General features: G+C 43.9%; 1 protein-coding gene across 1 annotated transcript in view; it reads right to left on the bottom strand.

The window, feature by feature from the left end:
• The window catches only part of LOC136836305 (golgin subfamily A member 4-like), a 520,799-nt gene that overhangs the window by 486,691 nt on the left and 7,787 nt on the right, over nt 1-26,321 (bottom strand). The window contains exon 3 of the mRNA XM_067100429.1: nt 10,009-10,129. Within this exon, the coding sequence (XP_066956530.1) occupies nt 10,009-10,129 (121 nt within the window). The remainder of the gene's footprint in view (nt 1-10,008; nt 10,130-26,321) is intronic.

Raw genomic sequence — 26,321 nt, 5'->3', positions numbered from 1 at the left:
ATATTCTCCAATTACCCGTATATGTCTATATAAATCATTAAAGTCAAAAAGAGACTAAAGGTTAGCGGTCTCTTAAAACTTACCGACTCATCCACCACTAGCTCGTACAGAGCGTAGCAGACTTCACAGCCATCTGGGTGCCAGACGACCAGGTCCCCAACGTGGACCGAGCAGCTGGAGTGCGACCGGCACACCTCGTGTCCACAGGGTTGTTGGAGAACCGCTGTGCACCCTGGCTCCTGACAGCGTAACATCTGTAAGTGGAATGGCGGTACATGAATAACGTCAAGGCAAGGCCCACTGGAGTAGGTCCGATGATAGGCTACCTTAACATAGATTATGGGTGATGAAACATGCGTGTCATCAGGCAAAACCCGCCGGAATTGAATCCGGTAGTACAAGACTAATACACAGATTTATGGGTGATGAAACATGCGTGTCATCAGGTAAAACCCGCCGGAATTGAATCCGGTAGTACAGAATAATAAACATAGGTTATGCTACAGAATGGCCAACTACTAATTATGTAAACATAAGTACTCTAAGATAGTCTGGCGCTATGGTACTCCGCCGTGATTTGCCACGGAAATCTCGTTATGTCACATATTATGGAAATGGTGTAAGGTGGCGGAAAGGAGTGTTCGCATATGCCCCAACTCTCAATCGCCCAGGGCGGGAACCACATAGTGGAAAGTGCCAACTAACCGAAAACCATACCCACTGGAGTGGTAACATGGACGATAACAACGAAAGATCCGACTAACCTGGCGGAGACTGAACATAGCGGAACTCATGATTGCATCCCTGGGACAGTGTTCGACGCTCCAGCTAAAACTGTGGAAAGCGAGCAAATGAAGCACCGCCCGATAAGGGAAAGATAGCAGAGTGGCGGAAACCCGGCGAACGGCGACCAGACGGGTGGGTAGCACCCTCTGGAAGCAGAATGAAAACTCCCCACAGGGTGCCGAACGCAAGCGATCGGTTTCCCTCTGTTAGGAAGATGCCTAGGTCGCTCGCCAAAAGCTAACTGATCAGGTAAAGAAGGACTAGGCTACATACACGAAATAACCTGTGCAACCTTCGATCCCAGCCTACCCTACAAAACCCAAACTTTTTGGCTTGGTCAGGAAGGCCAGAATGAGCGCTACAGGTGGGGGGGGGGGAAAGAGGAACCTCGCATAACCTAGCCACATCCTCCAAAGCCGACAGCCTGGTCAGGTGGAAGACTATGAATTGAGGAGACCCTTCACTATTCTAACCTCACCCTCCAAAACCTCATGGCCTGGTCAGGTGGGCTAAAGGGGAAGAGCAACTCCCTCACTAGCCTAACCTCACCATCCAAAACCTAACGGCCTGGTCAAGTGGGCCAAGAGAGAACGAGGAGCTCCCTCACAAACCTAACAACTCCCTCCAAAACCTCAAAACGGCCTGGTCAGGTGAGCTAGGTAGCATGAGCATCGTGAAAAGCGCCTATCCTGTCCAGCCTAACTCTCCGAAACCGATTACGGTATGGTCGAGTAGGCTAGGCTAGGATATACCTAATCGAATAAAACTACCTGACGTCAAGAGTACTAACATAAAAAAGTGGACCATTCGATGTGAGAAGTTTAAAATTATATATACTTAAAAATATATATTTATGAATACATAAATGACTCAGCGGCAGAGAGGGCCAAACAACAACCGTTATGCGGGAAGCGGGGATACCCAAGATGGTCGCCTCTGATGCCGAATCACAAATAAAACTAATCCAAGAATAGACATGTCATCCATCCTTGTACACATCAGTTATGATCATGAGCATAACAATACCACCATCTAGAAGGTACCAACTCGCTGGTGGAGGAAGGAAACCAGGGGAAAAGGGAGAAATTTATGATCAAAAAAAGGGAGGGAAATACCTCCATCCCTAGCCTTGATCAGTCAGATACGGGCTCCCTAGCCTCCTACCAGCAAAATGGTAATTTCTACAAATAAGGCTCCAATGGAATGGAGCATGGATAAAAACTAGCAGAAACTTCCTGCTAATAACATGCGAAGACTGAGGGTCAAGCATGGCAGAGGCAGACACAGCCCACGCCCGGCTGCGTAGCACTATTTAACCTGGTAAACAATATATGAACAGTCAAATCATATGCCTCTGTAATAAAAAACCAAAAGGAAATGGTACTCAACTTAGATGGTGGGAATTCTGGGTGGGAAGACATGTCGTAATCAGCAAAAAAAACAAAAACACAACACTAAGAAAAAACACGGTGTGATCTGAAAGGCGTGCTAAATTGGAATGTTTATAAGATGACGGCCGGGGTGGTGGTTGGCTGGGTGTGGAGGATGAGGTTTAGAATGGCCCCTCACTTTTCGGGGTTTTGAGATTGGAGAGATCTATAAGGATGGAGACCTGTGGTAGTGGCAACCACTCACCCCTTGTGTATACTGACACCATCTAATGGCGTTCGATCCAGGGGTCGTAACCCTGGCATTATGGTTAGCTTTTTCTCTGGTATACTTAGCAATACTTATACCTAGAAATCAGTGCTGATGGACTATTTCACTGGGTGACACAGGTCGAGCCCAGAAAAGTCTTTAGCTCTGAGGGGCTTCTTGACAGTTTGAATCCTGTCAGAGCTAGCATAGATAACCCGATGGAATTGCCTGAGATGGGACTGTCTGAGAAGCTTGTGTTTTTGAGGTAGCAGTGTTGGGAAGTCGGAAAGGAGACTTATTCAGGTCCAGGAACTATTCCCTTAGTGCCCAAAACAGGGCTTTGAGGATCACATAGGCATTCTTGTGAGACTGGAACTTGTTTATGACTTCCCTTATCATCCCGAAGGGAGGGAAGGCATACAGATACTTGTTGGACCAGTCTAGAAGCATGGCATCTGTTACCCATGCTGAGGGATCCACAACTGGAGAACAATAAACTGGAAGACGGTGATTTTTGGAGGTCGCGAATAGGTCTATTGTTGGCCTTCCCCAAGTTTCCAAAGGTCTAGGGAGACCAATGGATCGAAAGTCCAATCTGTGGGTATCACTTGGTTCCTGCAACTTAGTTGGTCTGCTAAGACATTCATCTTACCTAGTACAATTACTATTCTTGTCTGGTTCCGATGAGCCCAGAGAAGAAGGCCCCTCGCCACCTCGCAAAGGGAGAAGGAATGAGTTCCCCCTCGCTTGCTGATAGAGGACAGGGCGGTCGTATTGTCCGAGTATAGCAACGATCTTGTCTCAGATTTCCAAAGCGAAAGCTTGCAATCCCAGACTGATTGCTTTCAGTTCTCTCACATTTATGTGCCAGCTCTTCTGTTCTTGTGATCACATTCTGGAGACTTCCTTGTCCCCCAGGAAAGCTCCCAACCTAAATCGGACACGTCTGCATAGATGCTCAGGTTGGGGTTCTCGGGAAAAATGGACTTCCCTTCTAGTAAGCTGTCTTTGGATGGCCACCAAAGCAGGTGCTTCTTGATGTCTTGGGTTACTTGAAAAACAAATGAGTCCAGATGTTTCTTTCTAATTTGTCTCCGAGATAAAACTGTAGTACCCTCATATGAAGCCTGCCCAGGGATACAAACTGCTCGATGGAGGCCAATGTCCTGAGGAGAGTCATCCACTTGTTGGCAGAACACGTCTGAAGGGAGAGAAATTCTACCCTCCTGGGAGATGGAAAAGACTGAAAAAGAAGAGAAGAATTCAGAGTCATTCCCAAAAAAACTGTCTGCTGGGAAGGAACTAGTTGAGACTTCTGAAGATTGATCAAAAGTCCCAACTCCTTTGCTAAAAGAAGAGTCTTTTGAATGCTCCCCATGCAAACTTCCTCTGTTGGAGAACTGACACCCAATAGATGGAGTTGACCCGCTATCACAGCCAGAACGCACGTGAAAACTTGAGGAGCCTTTGAAAGTCCAAAGCATTGGGCCCGAAACTGGAAAATCTCGTCCTGAAAAATGAATCCGAGGTACTTCCTTGGGTCTGGATGTATGGGGATATGGAAGTATGCATCTTGCATGTCTATGGAGACCATCCAGTCCCCTTGATGAATGGATGCAAGAATTGAGCGATTTGTCTCCATTCTGAATTTTGTCTTCTGTACGATGACATTCAGCATGCTGATGTCTAACACCGATCTCCATCCTCCTGAAGACTTTGAGGCCATGAACAGGCGATTGTAAAATCCCTCTGATTCTACATCTGTGACTTCCTCTATTGCTCTTTATTGAAGAAGGGATGAAACTTCCTTCGATAGGGCAGAAAACCTTGAGCCTACCGAATAAACAGTCAAGGTGATGGGCTTCTTGACTAAGGGTGGATATTCTTTGAAGGGAATAGAGGAGCCGTTCTTGAGACCCATGACCCACTGTTCTGCTCCTCTCTTGCTCCACTCTTCCCAAAAATGGAGGAGCCTGGCACCCACTGCTGCACAGGGAACACTGTCCTCACTTCTTGAGAAAGATTTGGTTGAAGAATTCTTAATGGCCTTGGAGGAAAAGCGGACATTAGATCTAGGTCTTGATTGAAACATTTGCCTGCCCCCTCAAAAGGGTTGACATTGCAAAGGTAAAGATGACTTGGTGTTGAAAGAGGGATACTTCCTAGCATGCTTAGAGGACTGCACTAGGAGGTCCTGAGTAGACTTCTTTTGTAAGTCTGAGGCAATCCCATTAACTACTGACTGTGGGAAAAGGAAGTCACTTGCTAGAGGGGAGAAGAAGGGCTGACTTCTGCACTGACATAACCCCTTTTGAGCACCAGAGTTCTCTTTTCTTTAAGAAGCCCAATGAATAGGTACAGACTAACTCGTGAGAAGCGTCTCTTATACCTCTATCGATGCAGGATAGCACGCCTAGAAGATCTGACGAGAGATCCCTGGGAATTGAAGGAAAGTCCTGGATTTTCTTGGCAAGGGCACCCACTGCCCAAGCCAGGAAACTGACTACTTCAAAAACTTTGAAGACACTCTTCATCAAGTGGTCGAGTTTCGCAGATGAAAACATGATCTTAGCTGCTGCAAAGGCCTGACCTGCAAGAGGACTCAATGAAACCCAAGAAGTTCCCCTGGGCAGAGGCAGATACACCCAAGGAAGGAGCTTCTCCAGTAGCATAATAAGAGTATCTCCTTCACAACAAACATGAAGGAGGGTAGCAGAATGCAGCTTTCCCCTGCTCTCTCTTGTCTACTAACTAGCACTCAACTTCGCTCATAGCCTTCCTAGCAGAAGTAGAGAGCACCAATTTAGGAAGCTTGGATGATTCCGATGGGAGACTACTCATCTGGACGGCAGAAGCTGGAGAAGAAGGGCCTGCTGGTGAGAAGACATCAGGAAAAGTTTGAAGCAGAAAATGTAAAGGAGCTGAATACGCTGTAGTGGGAGTTTCTTCCTCTGGATCCTGAGCTTTCTCTTTGGCTGACGAAATTGGAGACAAGAGGTCATCTACAGTGCTAGTGGGAGGAGGCTGAGGTGTCAAAAAATCAAGATGTCATCCAGCCATTGTTGGATGGGAGCCAGAGCCGGATCTACAACAGTTGGCACTGCAAGAGATGAAGCTGTCACCGAACGATGAGAAGAGGGAAGTTCTGGAGCCAATTGTGCTCGGCGCCACTGGGAACTTGGGAGCTACCGGAGCAGTTGGGCTCTCAGGAGATACTGGGCGATCGGAAGAAGAGCGCTCAGGAGCTACTGGGCAATTGGAAGAAGAGCACTCAGGAGCCACTGGGCGCTCGGGAGCAACTGAAAGCTTGGACACAACTGAACATCTGGGCGCTACTGGGTGCTCTGGTGCCAATGGGTGCTCCGGTGCTCCTGAAGGTAATAGGACAGAGTGTCACAAGACAAAATGTAGAAAGAAAAACTGTTGAAAGGACAAAGTGTTGAAGGGTCAAAATGTTGATAGGACGTGTCGAGTGGACAAGTGTCGAAGCACACTGAACTTGAAACAGATTATCAGAAAGCCTAAGACCGATTTAACCATTTTATGTGTTATAAAAGGATTGGAGGATACAGCATAACATCTCTCTCTCTCTCTCTCTTAACCTTACTTTGGACTGCAGGTAAGCTTTTCAGCACATCACTAACAAGCATCTGGACATTCAAACAAAAGTAAAGAATAAAAGATTTTATTTATAAGAAAATATACATACATTTGTATAAAAAAAAACTTCGTAACATAACTATTGCATAAAAATTTACTTAAAGATCATGAGTGAAGGCTCTCAGATAGTCCAATCCAGCACCGACGTCGTATAAATTAAAAATGCTTCTCAGTCTTTCGTTTAGGGTTGTGTATTTTTTGTATTTTTGTATTGCATCTCTACCTTGTTGCATTTGTTCTAAAATCATTTCAGTGCTGGCTTGTTCCAGACGAAGTTTTCTCAAGAGCTTGGCCTCTGTAGGGTGACAAATTACCATTCTTTTATGAAATGCATTATTCCAACCTTCGACTGAGTTAATAGTTCTTGGCAAGTCATTTTGAACCCTTTTGTAAACTGACTAAAAGTTGATTTTAAACACTGGCTTTCTTCTTCTTCCTCTTTGGATGATACCCAACCATGTGGCCTTAAAATATTGTAAAAATTCTCCCAATATTTCATCTGTCTCTTTATTAGGGGACTCCATTAGTTTATTGAACAAATCACAAACATCACTGGGAGGAACAAATGTGAGTGCTTGCAACTGCTTAATAACAATGCATTGTTGTGCTCATTATACCATGTTTGCAGCCTGAAGGCTTGGATTTTTCTCCACAGACATTGTCTGGAGTGAAAGAAACATCCATAAATTTTGGCTTCTGGGAGAATTCTCCTCATTTGGTTGATGGCTGAACATTCAAAATCAGCAGTGGTTGGAATGGGATTTAATTGATTTTTGTGCAAAAAATAAAAAATAGTGGAACAAGTGTTCACATCTTTCTTTTCGGTGATGCAGTATACCTGTCGCGAGAAAGCTCAGAGCACAGGATTTTTTTGCTTCAAACTCCTTCCGATTCCCGGGGCTGACAGAATGGTGGGAACTTACTAGACAGGGCGCGTCATAAACACGACTGTTATTGCACATTTTGCTGAAATGCACATACGGCCACAGTATGCAACGTCATGTTTCATCTTGTTGCTTGTTTGAGTGATTTGTTGTGAGTTGGCGACCATAAGCCTGAGTAACTAGAAATGAGTTAACCCAATTAGCAACCGCCTGGACAGGTAAGTGAGACTGTCGTGCGCTGGTCTCAGGGCTTGTCATTCCAGAGATCCTGTGTGACAGATGTGTGGGTTGGGCTCCCAAAGGTTTCGTGTATCGTTGGCAGCTGTGAGTGTTCCTATGTATTTGTAATGAGAATGATTGGGTAAGAATAACTGTTTGGGTGTTAGTGTACCGTGGTGGCGTTGTGTTAGTAGTGGTTAGATTCCACTGGTTTCTCTGAAGTTGAGGGCAATTGCGTAGCCCACGTGTTTCGTGTTGCAGGTACGGAGATTGTAAGTTTGTTAGTGCGCTTATGTTGGGGGTTTTGTGTGATTGTTATGTAGGGGTGATGATTGGGGGTTTTGTGTGATTGTTACGTAGGGGTGATGACTGAGAAGTTTTATTTTTGTAACTAAGTTGAGAAAACCTGGTACGTGACTCGTTTATCCTTGCATGGGGGCTAAGTCACTTTCGTAGTTAGTGGGTTGATCGTGCAGTCTATCGGCACAATGAATATACAGTGACATCTGTCAAGGAAATTCCCGATAATACTAATGGTAAAGTCTTATTTTGAGCTACAATACCATGAATGACATATAGTTGTTTTCCTTTAGGAGCCGACTTAAATGTTCCATCACAGAACCATCTTCTGCTAACCCTCAATGTGTCAATATTGTGGGTTGTTGAATATACTTTTATTTAATTTTCAGCAAACAACAAAAATGGCTCTCCTATTGAGAGTGCTGGGACTTGTCTTTAATTTTATCTATAACTTTTATGGCCTCAATATGAGAACTGTCAGATTGATGGGAATGCTCTTCAGTTATGTGAATATTTTTGTCCTGAGTTATTGCTCTGCCATTACAAAAATGTCCATAAGTGTGTGCACTGAATCACCTAACTGAGCCACAGAATTCACCAACAATTCAAACTTACAATCAAATTTCGCTTCTAAGGTGGCAATGGCATTGGGGTTGGAGTACAAGAACTGGGCACAGGAACAGGTGGAATAGCTGAAGGACTGGGAACATGACAAATAACAGGAACATCAGAGAAAGATTTCAAAGATTCCTAGCTAGCTAAAGACTTGTCATTCCTAGCAGTCACTTTCCTTTTCCTATCTCTTTCCAACTTGGAAAGGTGAGAAGTAAAATTTTCCACTGTCTAAGGTCCCAGTCAACACATTCAGCACAGATCAGATCTAAAGAACACGCTTGACCCCTACAACTCGTGCATACTGTATGCAAATCATATTTAGCCGAAATCAATCACGTTTGCAGCCCTTGCTGCAATAACGAGTGCTATACATATTTGCGTCAGACATTGTCAAAAGCATGTTGCTTGTCGCAAAAAGGGGAAAATAAGTCAAAACTATGGAATTCATCTTAATTAAGTAATACCCAAAATTTAAACTGCTGCTCACAACGTTCGCAGAAGCTGGCAGAAATAAATACAGCCTCTCTGCTGTGTTGTTCCTCTCCTTCCCCAAAAGTGGGTGGGGCTAGTTACTTACAACAAAAATAAAACAAAAGAACTGCTACCATGAATTTTCAAATTTTAGCAGCCGGTTACCAGAAATTGATAGCTATGTAATTACTTGGTAAATTACTTACTGAAGAACATGAAGGAGAAGAAGAAGAAGTTCTTCCCTTGAAGAAGGTTGAAGCAAAATTGATGGCCGAAGGATTTTCTCTTCAACAAAAAGTGTCGACTATTTTTCAGAATCAGGACCCCAATGTTGAGAGATTCTCAGAAGTTGCAACACCAGTCAATGATGCTTTCCAGTGTATTGTATCATATATGATTAAAAGAAAAGATAAAATGAAAACTTCCATAGACAAACTCTTTAAACCAGTGTCTTCAACCTCAAAAGCCTCCCCACCTCCAGTGACTGCTTCCTCCCCAAATGAAGAGAAAAGTGATGAAGAAATCTTTGCCAAAGAAGTTGAAGAAAATGAAGAAGACGTTGACGACCCGCTAACCCTGTATTAATTCCACACCACCCTCCCCCCTCATCATCCATCACGACAAGCCTACGACACCAGTTTCAAACGTAAGAAAACTGTACATGTACTTTACTTCATTATCATAATTTGCTTAATGTTAGGTTTTATATATCATTTGTATTGATAAAATGCCCTATACAATACAGTAACAGTACTAGTATTGGGTTTTCATATGAAAAAACATAAATAATACTGTAATCCTGTATTGACTTTGCATATACCAAGTTGAACTTTTAAACATAATGAACTTACGAACAGCCATTCGGATAACTTGTTCATACTGTAAGTAGATGAGCATCTGTACAATGTTTATGATATAAAATCTGAACATCCTAGCCCCATAACATCTATTGTAACATTCCAGACTACAAAAACACTGCTAAGGACTCAAAGGTCTATAAGTACATGTGCAAAGCTACCAACTCTTTTTCTTTTACCCATTAAGCTGAAATCTGGGACACCTAAGACATTTGAAGACCACAAATGTTTGCTAATTAAGTAATGGTTCTGTAAGGAAAACTAATTTTATTTTTCTAAAACTTAATATTCCTCAATTTTTCAAAACTGCTAACATACCTCAACCCGTTAGTTAGTTGCTATTTAGTTCATACAAAATAGGAAAATATAATATCTCACACAATCAAAAGAATTCAATCTGCTTCCATATTAAGGAATAAATTTCACAAAAAATGTGCATTTTGTCATAGGTAAAAAATTCATAATTATTTATTACACATTTTCAAATTATATCTTTAATAGGCTTCCTATACAGTATGCACTGAGGAATGCTTGACAAAATGTGTAGACAGTCTATATAAACTATGTACTGTACATACCTTGTTGTTCTTCATCTTCTTGTATTTCAATGACCAACCCTGTTTCAATGGTAGTTTCCTGAGAATCATCTGGTATACTTGTGACAAAGGTGGCTGACTGGATGTTTACTGGTGCATTAACCTGAAAATCAGGGAATTGTTATACATAAGCCAAGAAGCATTACAATGATACCTTATTGCATTTTTATGAAAGTTTCTTTTGTAACAGAGAGAGAGAGAGAGAGAGAGAGAGAGAGAGAGAGAGAGAGAGAGAGAGAGAGAGAGAGAGAGAGAGACAGAGAGTTTCTTGGATTTCATTCTTCATGTTACTTATGCCACTATGGTTGTGTTATTACTCATCCACACTACAGTGACCTATCACATGATCTCAGAACGCTGGCAAGGCTAACAGTGCTGCATGCATTTCCAAGATGTTCATTTGAAAATGGAGTCATTCTCTATTAAAGCAGAGATTACTCAGGTTTACGCTCCAGCCTTCCTTCAATGCATCTGAGAACAGAAAGATCACCAAGCTCAAGACTAACTGATTGACTAATTTAATATTCTTAGGCATCAGGACAACTAAGGTTGCTGACACCAATATTATTTGTTATGAATGACAAAATTTGCATAAAACCTATGGGCATAATGACTATATTATATATATAAAATAAAACTACAGATTTTGCAGATATGCTTTTGATACATGTCCAAAAATGCCATATCCAAATGGAGCCGTCAGTAAATATAAAAGTTGAGTTTTTATGTTCTTCAATATGTTCCATAAAAATTGAGCAGGTTTCCACTTATGTTATCCAATATTACTTTTAGTGCCAATAAACTAATGTCAAAATGTTATCTCAAGTAACTTCTATGGTGGTGTGGTTGTTATTTTGAATGAAAGCACCTTATTCCTGGCAATATGAAAACTATTCAAAATGTGCTTTACTCTATATTCCATAGGGTTGTGGCAATCTATGGTTTGACTCATAGTACCTAAATTACTTTTTGTTGTTAGCTGTCTAAAAGGTTATAGAGTTGGGGAGTCTCTGTAATCTGTACCAACACTGTCCAATGGAAGACTGATGATGAAGGACTAAAGGTAGTTCACCAGCATCTACTTGAAGGTTTGGAATAGGTAAAGTTCTAAAAGCACCTGTGATCAACCTAATTCCAGCATGGTGTACAGTCTTAAACCTTTAAACGACTTGGTGTGACTGATGAATATATTTCACACCCATAGTTCAGTTTTGAAAGTTTGAAGAGGGTTTTATAAAAGCATATTTCAATCAGTACCCCATGATGCATGTGCCAGTACTTTCAATACTATATTCTAAGCATCCAGACAACTAACTTTTATGTCTTTCTTATGAGAAATCCACGTCATCCTATGGTCAAAAGTTAATCCTAAGAACTGGGTTGCTCCTACACATGGGATTCCCTGGCCTTTGATATATACTGTACCTGGGTCTGGACGCATTCCATGAATACAACAAAAGTATATGTACAACAACAGTTTTACAAGAGGAAATAATCTTATTCAACACCAGTTAAGTTTCCTTTTAATCATTTCCATTCATTTTCCAGCAAATGATATAGACAGGTCATCTGTAAAAAGTGTGAATAAAATGTCATGAGGAATAACAGGATAACCCATTCAAGGCTAAGGCAAATAATGTCATTCTCAGTGCATTACCTTGGGGAACTCCTTGCTAGCATTTTCTTTGAGACAAGGTATTGCCTACTCTGACTTGGAAAAATCAAAACACCAAAAATACCTGGATGAAAAAGGCAATTCTCTCAAACCTGATTCATGCATAGTTTTAAATACACCATGCCTCTAAGCGGTGTCATATGCCTTTTTGAGGTAAAAAAAAAAAAAAAAAAAAATTTTCACATGATGCTGGTTGGATGCAAATGCTTCCTATATGGAGGACTCACAACAGATCACATCACTGGTTGAGCGCATTCTAAGGAAACCACATTGGATAGGTGATAAAATCTCTCTTCTCTAAGTACCATGCTGGTCATGTTTACCATCTTCTCCATAATCTTACATAAACAGGCTGTCGGAGCAATTGGTCGGTAATTGGCTGCTAAAAATTGATCTTTTCCAGGCTTTATGAAAGCTAAAAAAAGGATAATTCTCAAATTGTAGGGTAACTGGTATCATGCCATATTCTATTAATTATACTTAACATAAACAACTTAGTGTTTATATATGCATGCTTTATCATTTCACATGAAATGCTCGTCAGGGCCTGGGGCTATATCATTACAAAGTTGCCAGACCTGAAGCAAACTCACTTTCTGCTGTAAAATCGAGTAATTTCTGTTCTTCTGCATATCTAAGCTGGTGTCCTGGAGCAACTTCAGATTTACATCATCTACTGAAAAAATGTTCAGCATGGGCATTACTCACTTCAGATTCACTTGTCATGTATTGACCATTCACTTTAAAAGTAGGAAGTGGATTTGATGTACAAGTATATCTGCTGCTACTTTTCTTACTTTCCTCCAAACAGCAGATAGTGGGGTTCAACTGTTGACTGAGGAAACAAAAGATGACCATGAATTAACCATAGCTGCTTCAACTGCATGAAGCACGGTGCTCAACATTTCTTACAGTTTTCATTGCATGAAGCACTGTGCTCAGCATTTCTTACAGTTTTCATTGCATGAAGCACTGTGCTAAGCATTTCTTACAGTTTTCATTGCATGAAGCACTGTGCTCAGCATTTCTTACAGTTTTCATTGCATGAAGCACTGTGCTCAGCATTTCTTACAGAAGATTATATTTTCTTCTATGTGATGTCTGCCACATCAAGTCAGTGCCCTTCTTGCAGCCTGATGCAAGGCAGTTAGTTCTGATGACCACCAAGGAACAGGTCGCTGTCAACATAGTACAGTACTGTAGTTTTGGGGATAGACTAATTCCTGCTGTACAATGTTCCACTGAGAAAGTTAATAGCATCATCTACACTTTGAAATTCATCTGCATTGGTTTGTATATCTCTTGGCTCCTCGAATTTCTTCGTCTGCTTTTTCAAGTAACCATCTTGGTGGTCTCTGAATAGGTAGGCTTTCATGATCACTTAGTAGTAGCAAAGATGCAGAATGAGAGGGTCTGTATGGCTACATTTGTGGGATTGGCTGATATGAGTCAGAGTAAAGATGAGGGTGTGGTAGAAGTCAGTATGAGTGGCAGTGACTTGCTGACTTTGGAGGATGTTAAAAAATGCAGCAAGGGTATTCCTCTGTGAGTGAGTTGAGAAGTTGTGCAAAGAGTGGAGTGCCGCTATGGTTATGGCCTTCAGTCTTGTGGAGTGCCGCTATGGTTATGGCCTTCAGTCTTGTGGAGTGCCGCTATGGTTATGGCCTTCAGTCTTAAGTGACTATAAAACATTTGCTGATAGGTTTGTTTTCTGTGAAGGAGTAGAGAGCTTTTCGAGAGAGTGGTTGGGTGAGTTGGTGTATATGCCCGTTTTTTCGATCAGTGATACTGTAGGAATGTGTAAGTTAGTACACGATAGATACGGCCACATGGAAAGATATAAGTTGGTTGAGTGTATGAAACAGAGAATGTTTTATCCATATTTGAGGAGAATTTATGCAGACATGGTGACTATGTGTGAGGAGTGTCAGAGAGGAAAGTATCAGAGAGTATATGCGAGCCCGCTTGTACTGAGGTTGAGTAGGAAAGAGCAGTGAGTTGGTGGCAACTGATTGTGTTTCTCTCCCGCTAACTGCAGGAGGAAATGTGGGAGCAGTAGTGATGGTAGATCAAAAAAGTAAGTTTGTGTTTGTGAGTTGTGTACCTGTGAAGAATAAGAAGAGTGCGAATGTAGCGAGGCTGGTCAGGTGCAATTTTGTTGCCTGCGTGTGTACGAAAGCCTGTGCAAATGTCGAGTGACAATGGGCCCGAGTTTGTTGGAAGACCATTTGAACAACTGTTGAGAGCATGGGGTATAGAGCATGTACTGACGACTCCATACATGCCTAGTGCTAATGGATTAGCAGAGAGAACTGTTAGGACTTTCGGTGAGCTGTTACGAATGATGACTAAGAGAGAGAATGAATGGGACTTATGGTTGGGTAAGGCAGTGGCAGTGTATAATGTGTCTGTACATAAAAGCACTGGCATGTCTCCAAGTGAATATGAGATGAATTATGAGAGGTTTGTGAAAGCAAGGTTAGGTCTAAGTGAAGAGGAGCAGGAAATGTGGAGGCAAGCAAATGAAAGATTCAAGAGCTATAAGGTGGGGGATAAGGTATTGAAAGAAGTAGCTGAGAAGGGAAGACTAACACTGAGTAAGATGCAAGAAATATGAAGGACCATAAGTGGTGAAAAGGGTGTGGTCAAATGGGTTGAGTTATGTGCTGGAGTATGAAAATGAAGAAGGAGAAAAGGAGGAAATCTGAGCACATCATAGTCAGCTGAAGAGGTGGAGAGAACCCTCCGAATACAGGCAGTCCCTGGTTTACGAACTTACGGCGTTCGAGGTTGCGCTTTTCAAATATATTCATCAGAAATTATTTCCGGCTTACGACGTATGTTCGAGTCGCCGATCCGACGGAAGAAATTTGGCCCCAAAACGGCAGAATAATCATAATTTGAAGGTTTTTGATGTAAAACTCAATAATAATGCAGTTTACGTCATTTTCAATGCACCCAGAAAAGTAAGGTTTTCTTATGATTTTTGACGATTTTCGCGAACGATTTTCGGGTTACAACGCTGGCGCAAGAACGGAATATTTAAAACCGCCTGTATTTAAAAATCCATCCGATAGTAGAAATCTTAGCAAGAGAAAAGTAGGGAAGTTGTAGAAGAAGAAGAAGAAGAAGAAGAAGAAGAAGAAGAAGAAGAAGAAGAAGAAGAAGAAGAAGAAGAAGAAGAAGAAGAAGAAGATCATTTCTGGAGAGATAAGTAAGTAGTAATGGTTACAAAGAGGAAAAAAGGTACAAAAAAGGAAAAATCTATGGAGGAGTCAGAAAATGGAACTGGGGAGAATATTTTTGCTAGGTTGTTTGGGGAGAGTACTAAAAAATGGTGTGGTTTTGACAGGTTTGTCTGGGATCCTGCAGGAATCAGTTTAATAGCTGCTAAGACCACAGCTGAAGGAAGGGATAATTTGACAGAGTTGGATTTGAAAGGTACTAAGGGTACCTACAGTATATGTGATTTTCCACTGAGAGAAGAGGTGGAGAAGGTGAGTGTGGGTGTAAGTGTGAATGAGGAAGAGTTGGGAGTGAATGGACATGTGGTTGGGGGGATTCCCAATAATCTGGATTGGGGGATGAGAGTGATGGAAGAAAGTGTGGAACAGATGTTGAGTGTGTTGTCGGGTACTGAGGAGATAGAATCAACCTCAAGTCCAGAAAGTCTGAGCGGTCCGAGTCCAGAACTACAAGAGAGAGAGAATGAAACTGAGTGTGGGATACAGAAACCATGGACCCACAGTCAGGGCCCAATTCCAGAGTATGAATGGATTGCAAAGGAAGGTTTCTAATAGGAGAAGGGTAAAGAAGTTTACCTTCTCTGGTAAGGGGGAATATGATAATTTTCTTTTTTTCTCTTTCTGGTTTATACGAAAAAAAGTCAGATTTTGTCGTGTTGAAATGTATTTTTTGTTTATTTATTTTTGTTTTTAGCTGTATGTAGTACTATAAACTGTTTTTTTGTTCTTGTCTTTTGCCAAGTGAATGAGGGCTAGGCTGGTGGACCAACTTTTCCCCCTTGTGGTAACCTCAAGAAATAACTTCTATGCTACCCCTTTATGGTACCCTTTTTGGAGTTTGCCCTCGAAAGTTTGCCTCTTTGGGTGGTTAAGGCTGTGAGGCAGTATGGGCAGTCTCCATTTGTTGTGAAAAGTGATCAAGAAGGTTGACATTTTGGTACTTTACCACAGACATATACAGTAGTGGAAAAGTGGAAGATGAGACTTCTATGAGGAAGAGCCTTCTGTTTACTGACAGTAGGTGTTAAGCAGGGAGTGTACAGCTGAAGGCTGATGATTCATACACTGTAATCAGAATTACCTAAAGGCTCTTCTATTGTTTTTTTAACCTGGTGTTTTTTTAACCTGGTGAAGGAATTGTGCCCATAGGCAGGTAATATTCTTCATGTTGATTGACTTGCAGGTATTGAGAGCCCTAATGTTGTAAGGGGCAAGGTGTGATATATGCTGTTGATATTGACTGATACCTTTTTTTTGTTTTGATTGATTGTAATGATATACAAGCTTGTTGTTTGATGTGAATGTCGTGCTGTACATATTCTGTTGTATGTTCTTATGATATATGTGCTTATTATTTGAGGTGGCTATTTTGATATGCATATTTTGTTGTTTGTATTTAGTCCCTGATGCTGTAAAAGGCAAGGTATTGATATATGTATATGTAGTATCAGTATTAATTTATCCTGCTATATATAATCCCTGATGTTGTAAAGGCATGGTATGATTTATGTATATGTATCTGTTTGTCAGTGTACTGATTTATTGACGTCCCTGGTGTTGTAAAGGGCAAGGTATGACATGTGGGTACTGTATATTATTATGTTTGTTGACTTGTTCTCCAGTTTGTATTTAGTCCGTAATGTTGTGAAGGGCAAGAAAACACTGGGTATATATTTATATCAACTGTTTTCTTGATTTGATTAAGTAGTTAAAGGGAACCGATGTGTGCTGGAGTGTGTGCATGTGGGTCGGAAGTGGTAATTTTCCTTGGTAAAATTTCATTGCTTACATTTTGTGTTTGTTTGTATATATGTGTATTTTTGTTTCTTTTGGTCTCCTAGTGTTGTGAAGGGGCCAAAATTTCATCTATTTTTATATGGTTGGGGTTTCGTTGTAGAATAAATTAGTTTTAAGAAGCTGAGTACTTTGTGAGCCTTTCATATTTTCACTCTGGGTCATCTACCTCAGTCTTGCTCTAGACGAGCCCTGAAAACTTGAATGCCAATAATCTAGTGTTCTCCACTCAAAATCAATAACACAATCCGAACTTATAACTGAAAGGTCGAAAAGTGTACCTGTCTGAATATGAAAGAGAGTGGGCTTCACCTGTACTAAAGAGTCCCATATCCTCATTTTCTATAAGTGATGATAAAAGATTACCCTTTGTGTTGGCTAAACATCACCCCACAAAGGATGTCTAATATTCATATTACCAAGTAGGAGGAATGGTCAAGGGACCTGATGAATCACCTCGATCATATCATCATATTAAACATTACAGTTTGGAGGAAAGTATAAAGCAAATTGTATATTTCCTGCCTATTTCAGTTGGTGTAGCCACTGCCTGCAGATGAGTACTACATAGGTATTTGGGGGATATCACGGCAGACATAAATGAGTGAGACTTCCACCATGACACCCATTTGTTGGTCGTAGGGAGTCCTATAGCTTAAACATTCCCTGGGGCAAGGAGTGTCATTATCAAGTTTACTTTCCTGTAGACATAATTATGGGAGAGTATTTATGAATAAATAATTTTAGCTCTTCATATTTATCCCTCACACCTTGACAATTTCAGTGAAGTATTTTCAAGAAAATTAAGATTTACACTTTCTGGGAGACTCTCTATTAGGTTTTCCCATTAAATTGTTAAAACTGTTTACAATTATTAGAAGATGTACTGGATATTGGAGGTGTTGACATCTTTGGAGTGTTACCATTTTTCTTGCTTTCAGCATTATTTGTTGCTACAAGCTGGGAAGCATGATGCATCTCAACATCAACTACAACTGACTTTAAATCATTTGTGGACCTTCTAATGCTCTTTTTATTATACTGTCTATTGATGATAATCTTTGATTTTTTTATTTGGGAGATGAAGATGGGGCCTTCCTCTTTTGTAATCATTAAATTTTGAGCTAACCAAGGTTAGACACCTGCACATCTAGTGCACATGAAGCTCAATGATGAGTGAAGCTTCCCCTTTAACCAAATGAGGAAAAAGCATAAGCATAAAAAACAAAACCCTTCCTACCCATCCAACACTGCATTCCCACCATTTCTAGAGGCTGCCATTAACGTTCAGTTATACCTGCACAATTATGCCTGCACAGTCGGCCTGTGAAGGCACACCTTCGCCACTAATGATACAGTCTTCTTCCCTTCTTCCTCAGTCCTCCATAGCAGCCATGGACTCAACACACGATGCTCTGGCTGTAATTGGCTTGCTGGTATCACAAAAAAAATTCATAAACGTCAAGTAAGACGTCCAGTGTAAGAGTGGTTGAAAAAACTAATTCAATATTCCCAGGTGAACTTGTTGAGAGTTTAAATTTGGCCCCAAGGACTTTCATAATGTTTACTGAATATTCTATGAATGAAGGAAGAGTTCCATGGCAAGATAATTGTGTTAATTGAGTTGCTATAGTAATTGTTTGTCATTTCAAAGTTGATATGTATAAGCCTAATATTGTTTTCCTATTTCATTACAATGCTTACTACTAATCTGATTTCATTTTAAGAATGACTTTCTTATGATGTGTTACAACGAGTGAACATCCATAGTGTACCACTGCTCCTTCGTATCACTTGTGTGTTTATTAGTCTAATCTCATTTCAAAACTGGCTTACATGGGATGTGAGCAATGAATAAACATACATAGTCTAAAACTGTTTTTCTCATCTTGAATATTATTTTGTTCTCATTTCAAAAATGAACTACATATATGATGCATAATCATAAATGGATGCATTATAGGCCTATTCTTGTTTTACAATATTTAAAAAAATTTGTGATTTGTTTCCACACAATATACAAACCACCAGTCCTTTACATTAGGAAGACTCACTTGTTGGAGGGAGGAATCTGAGTGAGTCTCTGAACTGACTGGAGTTCGCCACACCTGGGTTTCTCTTCCTGGTAGATAGAGTGAGGAAGAGTACCATGCCTCTTGACATACTGATCAGAGTATAGGAACTGCATGATCAACTGTCAGACCTCTGGGCCTTTTCGAATGAGTGACGGAAACATAACCTCATACGAAAATAGGCTAGGCTGAATCCAAAAGTTGAAGTTGATGACAGTAAGGCAAATATGAATATTGGGTTTGTCTTGTTGTCAGAGTCTCCTTCCTCCCCTTGCTAGAGGAAGAAGTGGGTTTGCTTCCATAAATCTAATGATAGAAAATTAGAATGGATGCTCAAAGCATAGACTTACCTGCATCAGCTACCAGTTCTAGCATGTGTCGCCTAGAATCCAATTCTCTGCTCGAAGGAAGAGAATGGAGGATGACGAGGAAGGAGGAGGAGAGGCCAGTCTCTCAGGCAATCATTCTCATTTCCATAACCGAACACCTTAGGCGAGATGCTACCTGTCCCAATAGAAGAGCCAGGTATGCTACACAACTTGTTGAGCAACCACCACAGGTCCCAAAGAAAAAGTGTCCAAGGACTTGTGGGCAATGTCCCAAAGGTAGAATGACAACACCCCCACTTTCAGTGCCTGAGGAACTGACAGAGTCTTCCAGAATGCGAGGGTTGGACCAATGCCCCTGACTTCATGAGCTCTTGGGGGGGAAGGTACCACTGTCATCTTTGCCAGCTGCAGAGTACGCCCTCCTGACTGTCTCACAAAACCAAAACAAAACCGTGTTCTTGGACACTTCTTTCTTGGATGAGCCAGTGCTAACAAAGAGTCATTGACACCCAGGCCGGAGATGTCGAGTCCTCTTTAGATAGTACCACAGCACCCTAACAGGACAAAGTAGCATCTTGTCTGGATCATTATCAACAAAGTCCTCTGGGGAGGGGATTGTGAAGGACTCGAACCTGGTGTCAGGGACCAATGGGTTCTCAGTTTTCGCAACGAAATCTGGGATGAAGTTGAGCATAACTGATCCCCATCCCCTCAAGTGTTTAACATCAAAGGAAAGTCCATGAAATTCACCAATGCCAGGGCAAGCAGAAAGATGGTCTTGAGGGTCAGATCCCTGTCTGACAACTCTCATAAAGGCTCATACAGTGCATGAGTCAAGCTCCTCAAAATGAGTCACGTCCCAAGCAGGGGGTCTGAGGTCCCTGGGAGGGCAAGACCTTTCGAAGCTTCTCATCAGTAGCAAAATCTCCAAAGGGGAGATGTCTACACCTTTCAGGTGCAAGACTAGGCCAAGTAAGGCCCTATAGCCTTTTACAGCTGAAACAGAGAGAAGCTTCCCTTGGCGAAGAAAGACGAGGAAGTCCGTGACCTGCTGAATAGTAGCTCTGACTGGAGAGACCCTGTCTATGACACCAACCACAGAAGACGGCCCATTTTCCCTGGTAAACCGCTGCAGAGGACTGTCTGAGATATCCAGCCATCTCTGTTTCCGTGCAGCGAGAAAAGCCTCTCGCTCGCAAGTGATACTGGATAGTCTCCAACTGTGAAGACAACAGGGACTGCACTGCCTGATGGTACTGACTTACATGTGTTTGACACAGAAGGTTGGGCCAGGGAGGAATCTCTCTCGGTGCCTCGGACAGCAGAGCTAGCAGGTCAGGATACCAAACGGCCTGGGAGCCACTATAATCATCCTAAGATTCAGGGTGACCAACACCCTGCTGAGCACTTTGAGAATCAGACAAAACAGAGGGAAGGCGTAAACGCCGAGGTTGTCCCATGGGTGTTGGAATGCATCCTCTGCAGTGGCCCATTGGTCCGGCAAGATGGAGCAGAAGACTTGAATCTTTCTCTTGTGCCGGGTGGCAAACAGATATATGGCAGGAAGCCCCCACAGGTCAAACCACCTCTCCGTGATGCCTGAGTGAATGGACCGCTCCGTCCCTGTCACTTGGTTCTGGCAGCTGAACTTGTCTGCCAATACATTCCTCTTGCCTGGAATGTACCTGGCTGACAGCTCTATCAGGGGAGCAACTACCCACTTGTGCACCTGCAATGTCAACTTGTTGACATATGCCACTACAGTGGTGTTGTTGCTCATCAACACCATCGAGTGTCCCATCACTTGATCCTGAAACTCTTGGAGGGCTAGGAAGGCTGCCTTGAGTTCCAGGATGTTGATGTGAAGGCGCTTGTTGTCTCGGTTCCACACCCCCGAACTCAGTAACTCCTCCAGGTGTGTGCCCCATCCCTCGGTCGATGCATCTGTGAATAGAAGCATGTCGGAGAGGGAGTATGCAGGGATACTCCTATTAAGAGGTTCCCGTCATCTGTCCATCAATCTAAATCCTGTCTCACTTCCTCTGAAAGAGGAATGGGAAAGGATTGAGGGTCTCAAGACTGGGAACAGTCCTCATTCATTCTCCATTGGAGAGAACGAAGGTGAAGCCGACCATGAGGGACCAGCTTCTCCAACACCAACAGGTGACCAATGATGACTTGCCATTGTTGAGCTGGCTTCTCCTGTCATGACAGAAACAGCTGCTGATATGAGAGTCTGAGGGAAAGACTCTTGCTGCTACCGTATCTATCAGCATGCCCAGGTAATTTATCCTCTGCTTGGGGATGAGATCAGACTTCTCAAGATTTACTACGAACCCTAGAAGCCGATCCCTGTCCTGTGGCAACTGCTAGTGGGCACTCGCCAGGAAGAGCCAGTCATCGAGATACCTTAAAAGATGTATCCCATGCGAATGGGCCCAAGTTGACACAAGGGTAAATACTCGCATGAACACCCGGGAAGCGGTAGAGAGCCTGAAACACAGTACCCAGAACTGGAACACCATTTCCACGAGGATAAAGCGAAGGTACTTAGAGAGGACGGATGGATGGGTATTTGGAAATACGCATCCTTCAAGTCCACCGTCAGCATGAGTCATGCTGTTTCCATCATGAACTGAGTCTGGCGAAAGAATCAGTTCAGGGGAGAGAGGTCTATGACCGGTCTCCAACCCCACAGGCTTTCTCTACGAGAGAGATGTGGCTGTAAAAGCCTGGGGACTGATCCAACATGACTTCTACAGCGCCCTTCTTCAGCATCACTTACACCTCTTTCTTGAGTACAAGATCCTTCGGCGAGCCGGGAACATAGGTGAGGAGATGGACCCGGTTGTTGGTGAGAGGTGACCAAGACTTGAAGGCAAGTAGATATCCCTCCTGAAAGACATCCACTACCCAGGTCTCAGCTCCTTGTTGCTGCCATGTTGCCGAATGGCTCGACAGGCACTCCCCCCAAACCAATGGCAGCAGCTGGAGGGAAATGCCACCCCTAGCATCCTCCCTCCTTCTTCTTCCCCTTGCCCCCTTTTCCAGGCTGGAAAGAAGGTTGAAAGGGATGCGATTGTGCGCCTTTCTCGGCAGCGGAAGAAGAAGGCTGGGTGTTCCCACGAGCACCCTTCAAAGCCTGGGTCTTCTTAGGGGCCAAGGAAGTGCTAGCCTGACCCAGTGGACTGCAAAGACCTGGAGGTCTTGGCCAATGCCTGGTGGACAAGGCAGTCACTGTCTTCGGCACGTCTCTTGTCCACCACAGAGTCTACCAACTCTCTGGGGTAGAGAGAGGCAGAACCTAGCAACGGTCCGTTCCTAAGGGTCAATGTCAACTTAGAACCTACAGACCTGGAGATCCGATTCAGGACAGTGTCCCTCCTCTTCAGCACCAGGTTTGTCCACAGGTTTGCTGTCTGGTGGGCAAGGTAGGAAATGGTTCTACCTCCAGACTGGCACAGTCTCCTGAACACGGAGTCTTCTCCAGGAATGATCACACCTGAGGAAGTGGCAACCTTGGAAACTGTGAATGACTACAGATCCAACCAGGAGACTGCCTGGAGGGCTGCCACTGCAGTGGCCTCCAGGTTCGCTGCCTCTTGATGCAAAAGGGAGCCCCTTCCACATCAAGGTGCTGCAGTGGGAGACCCAGGCCTAGACAAACCAGGTCCGGGTCAACCTGCTTAGTCGGCAAAGACTCCTCTGTGGGCGTGTATGATTGCTTCTGTCGAGGCAGAGGAGGGGGAAGAAGCCTGTCCAAGCAGTTCAACCAAAGGGAATTTTCTTGCCCAGAGACAAGGTTATTCACTTGGTCAAGTAACCGCTTGGCAAGCACGGACCAAGGTAGCCCCACTGAAGCCTTTGGTTCCTTCTTGGGACCCCAAAAGGATTCGAGGCACGAAGGATGATCCACAGAAGAGGCTGTGGTCCCTTCCCCAAGATCATTGTGCTGATGGATCAGCACAATGATCTCTGCAAAGGTCCTCTGTATCTCGGGGGTGTCCGCATCCTGAGGAAGAGGACCCTAGAGTCCTTCCAGGGTCTGGTCCTCCTGACCTACTCTCCCTGCAGGAGGGAGAACCTTGGCAGACCCCTGGGATCCTTCCTTGACCACTCAGGCGTATGACCAAGCCGGTTCGAGAACCGAGCCCAGGGAGTAGGCCCTCACAGCTGGACTCCAAAAAGAACTTGTGCCTCCTGGTAAAACCCCAGGAGGTTGAGGGGACAGGATCAAGCACTCCTACCTGTCCTGCCAGAAGAACTGGCAGGAGAGGCAGGCCGTGGGCAGTCACCAACCCATGGTGGTGATGGCAGCATAGGTCTAGAAGAGTGCTTACGCCTTGGCAAAGCGCTGTCCTGAGGAGAGTGGAGAGGTTCACCTGAGCACCCCCTCCAGCGAGTGAGGCAGATCACGCGAATGTGATTGAGGGCTGGCCGGAGTCGAGTGCTCAGGAACTGCTTGGCATGAACTTGTGCCATCAAGACCTGCCCCAGTCTTTGAGGTCAAAACTTCCTGAGAAGACGGCTGAACAGGGGACCTCCTCTCTGCATCTCCGGGTGCTTGGACCCTCAGGTCCGAGACACCAGGTTGACCTGTGCCTGAACCAGACTGGGGAGTGGAATGGCCAGTGCTGGTTTGGGGTGCCCGAGATTCTGCGGAATCCTGAGCACTTGGCATGACTCGGTTCAGCCGAGCACCTGATATTCCCGAACCTCGTACAGAACAATCAACGGGCACACTCTCCTCTCAAGTGCTCAAAGAAACTTGGGAAGAGACAGGCACAGTACCAATCTTAGAAGTGGACTTCTTCGAACTGGCATCGGGAGCAAGGGCCAGGGAGACCCGCTGGCCCAAGGCTTCCAAAACATGAGACCCCACCGGGGCATGCGAACCGGATCCCGAGCCCGAGGGCCAGGAAGAGCCAACGAGAGATCCACTGCCTCCCCTGTGGAGGGAGGCAGCCCCTTCGAAGTCCCAAGGCAGGACTTCTTAAGGGGGGGGAGAGGCAGCTTTCTTCTTCTTTGACTGATGAGCCTCAGTAGAAGGGGAAGCGGCAGCAGATGATGACGACAATGACACCTTACGAGACCTCTTCTTCAACATCTTCTTCAGGATGGCAGCCAGGTCCCCCATCCAAGAGGGAGCAGCAGAAACCACAGGAACAGATGGGGCAGCCAAGGCAGCAAGAGCAGCAGGAGTGGCCTGGGCAGAAGGTGTGGCAACAGGAGCAACCAGGCCAGCTGGGGTAGGAGGCACAGCAAAAGCGGCCAGGTCGACAGTGACCACAGGAACAGCTGGGGCAGCAGGAGCAATCAACAAAGGAGGCACAACAGGAACAGGAGCAGTCTGGACCACAGGTAGAGCTGGGGGCAGGGACAAGCTGTGGTGCCGGAGCATGAATAGCCGTCTGGTCCAACACCGCCGGAGTTGTCAAGGTCAGAAAGTGGGTCGATACCATGGAGGGGACCTCATCGAAAGCTATCATGGTCACTGTGGTCATAATCGGGGTGGCAGCAGCATGCGTGACCACCGGGTAACGCCTCAGGTGCTCCAAGATACCCTGCACAGATTGAGAGCCTAAGAGTCCCAAGGAAATCCACGCCTCCTGGAGCTCAATTGCCTCACGATGCTCAGCCACCAAACCTGAAGAAGCAAAAGTCAGCTGAGTGGAGGGAGAGAGACCCATCTTGCTCTAAGGGAAAAATTTCCCCCCTCGGAACAACAGAGGCCCCAGGAAGGGGTCATCTTTATCTCCCCCCTCCCGACGATCTTCACCCGACGAAGTGAGTGAAGATGATGAAGACGAGATCTCTCCCAAAGGAGAGACAGCCAGAAGCGGAAGTTTACCAGGGGGGAGAAATGAGGAAGAAGGGCTAGCCACCAAGGGCGTAGTCAGAGGCGTATATCCTTCAGATGATGCCTTGGCAGCCTTCCTCCTATATGGTTTCCTCCCAGTAAACTTCGCCCACTGCGCAGGCAACCAAGAGCAACAATCAGCACAGGTCATGTTAGGATTACAGTCATGCCCTCCCCTGCAAGTGGTACAGAGGGCATGAGGGTCAACATTGCAGGGAGAATCAACATGGGTACAACCCTTGCAGCCAACCCCAGGGCACACATGCTGGGGGGTGACGGCTTCCCGTGCAGGATTATGATTCACAGGTTTGCGTTATTGAAAAATACACAACACAATAAAAAGCAAGATAGATCCCACCAGGAAAAACAGCGTAACAGCAATCAGGGCAGTGCTACCAAATACGTCTGCACAGCATGACGGTCGAAAGAAAATTGGAATGTTTACATCCGGGAGGGTGGACTCCCGTTTACTGGATGGAAGTTAACTGCCTAACCACCTTGTCTGAAAGTTAAACAGCCGTTTCCAGCTTCACTGGAAGTAATTCCTAATGTAAAGGACTGAGGGTTTGTATATCATGTAGGAACAATTATATATATATTATTCTGACATCCATACCAATTATTGAAAAACAAGTAAATCCAATACATCATCAGTTGAGGTATAAACACTTTTATATTTAACAAAACCCAATTCTCTGTTCTTGGCTGGTACATACTATCTGTCCAGAGGCAGAAAGCGAACTGAGCCAAAAAGTTGCCTCCCTACATTAACAAAGTGTGGATGCACAGCTGTTTGGCCAGAGGCTCAGCAAAATAAAAAGCTGTGCAGGTTTTCTCTAAACAGGCCAACTGTGCAGGCATAACTAAATAATAGTGGTGGCCTTGAGCCAGGAAAACTACTTCCCTACTCCACCCACCTTCCAAACAACCCTTTCTCTAATGGGTTCCTGTACAAAGCCTTACTGCCCCTCCTCTCCCATGGAGCCCAGCCATCCGACCTCACACCACCGTGAAAACTTCTCCACGCCTCCGCCACCCCGAAAATCCTTCTTAGTCTCTTTATGAGTGTAAGCAGTGCTACCAACACTTTCCTTCGGCTAACCATTGGAGAGTGGTTTTTTCAGACTTTTTGAAATTCATACATACTGTATCTCTGGTCCTTGGTCACTGGTCCTGGTGTGTCATATAATGTCAAGTGTATGGTAAAGAAGATCCGGATAATTGAGAGATTACTGTATAGTATATATTTTTGGCCCCTGGTCTGGTGCTGTTGGATAACGTTGAGTTCCAGATAAAGGAGAACTGGAAAACTGAGGTATT

Source organism: Macrobrachium rosenbergii, chromosome 4, assembly GCF_040412425.1.
Source record: "Macrobrachium rosenbergii isolate ZJJX-2024 chromosome 4, ASM4041242v1, whole genome shotgun sequence".
In the NCBI taxonomy this organism is placed as follows: Eukaryota; Metazoa; Arthropoda; class Malacostraca; order Decapoda; family Palaemonidae; genus Macrobrachium; species Macrobrachium rosenbergii.
This window is presented reverse-complemented; position numbering and strand designations above follow the sequence as displayed.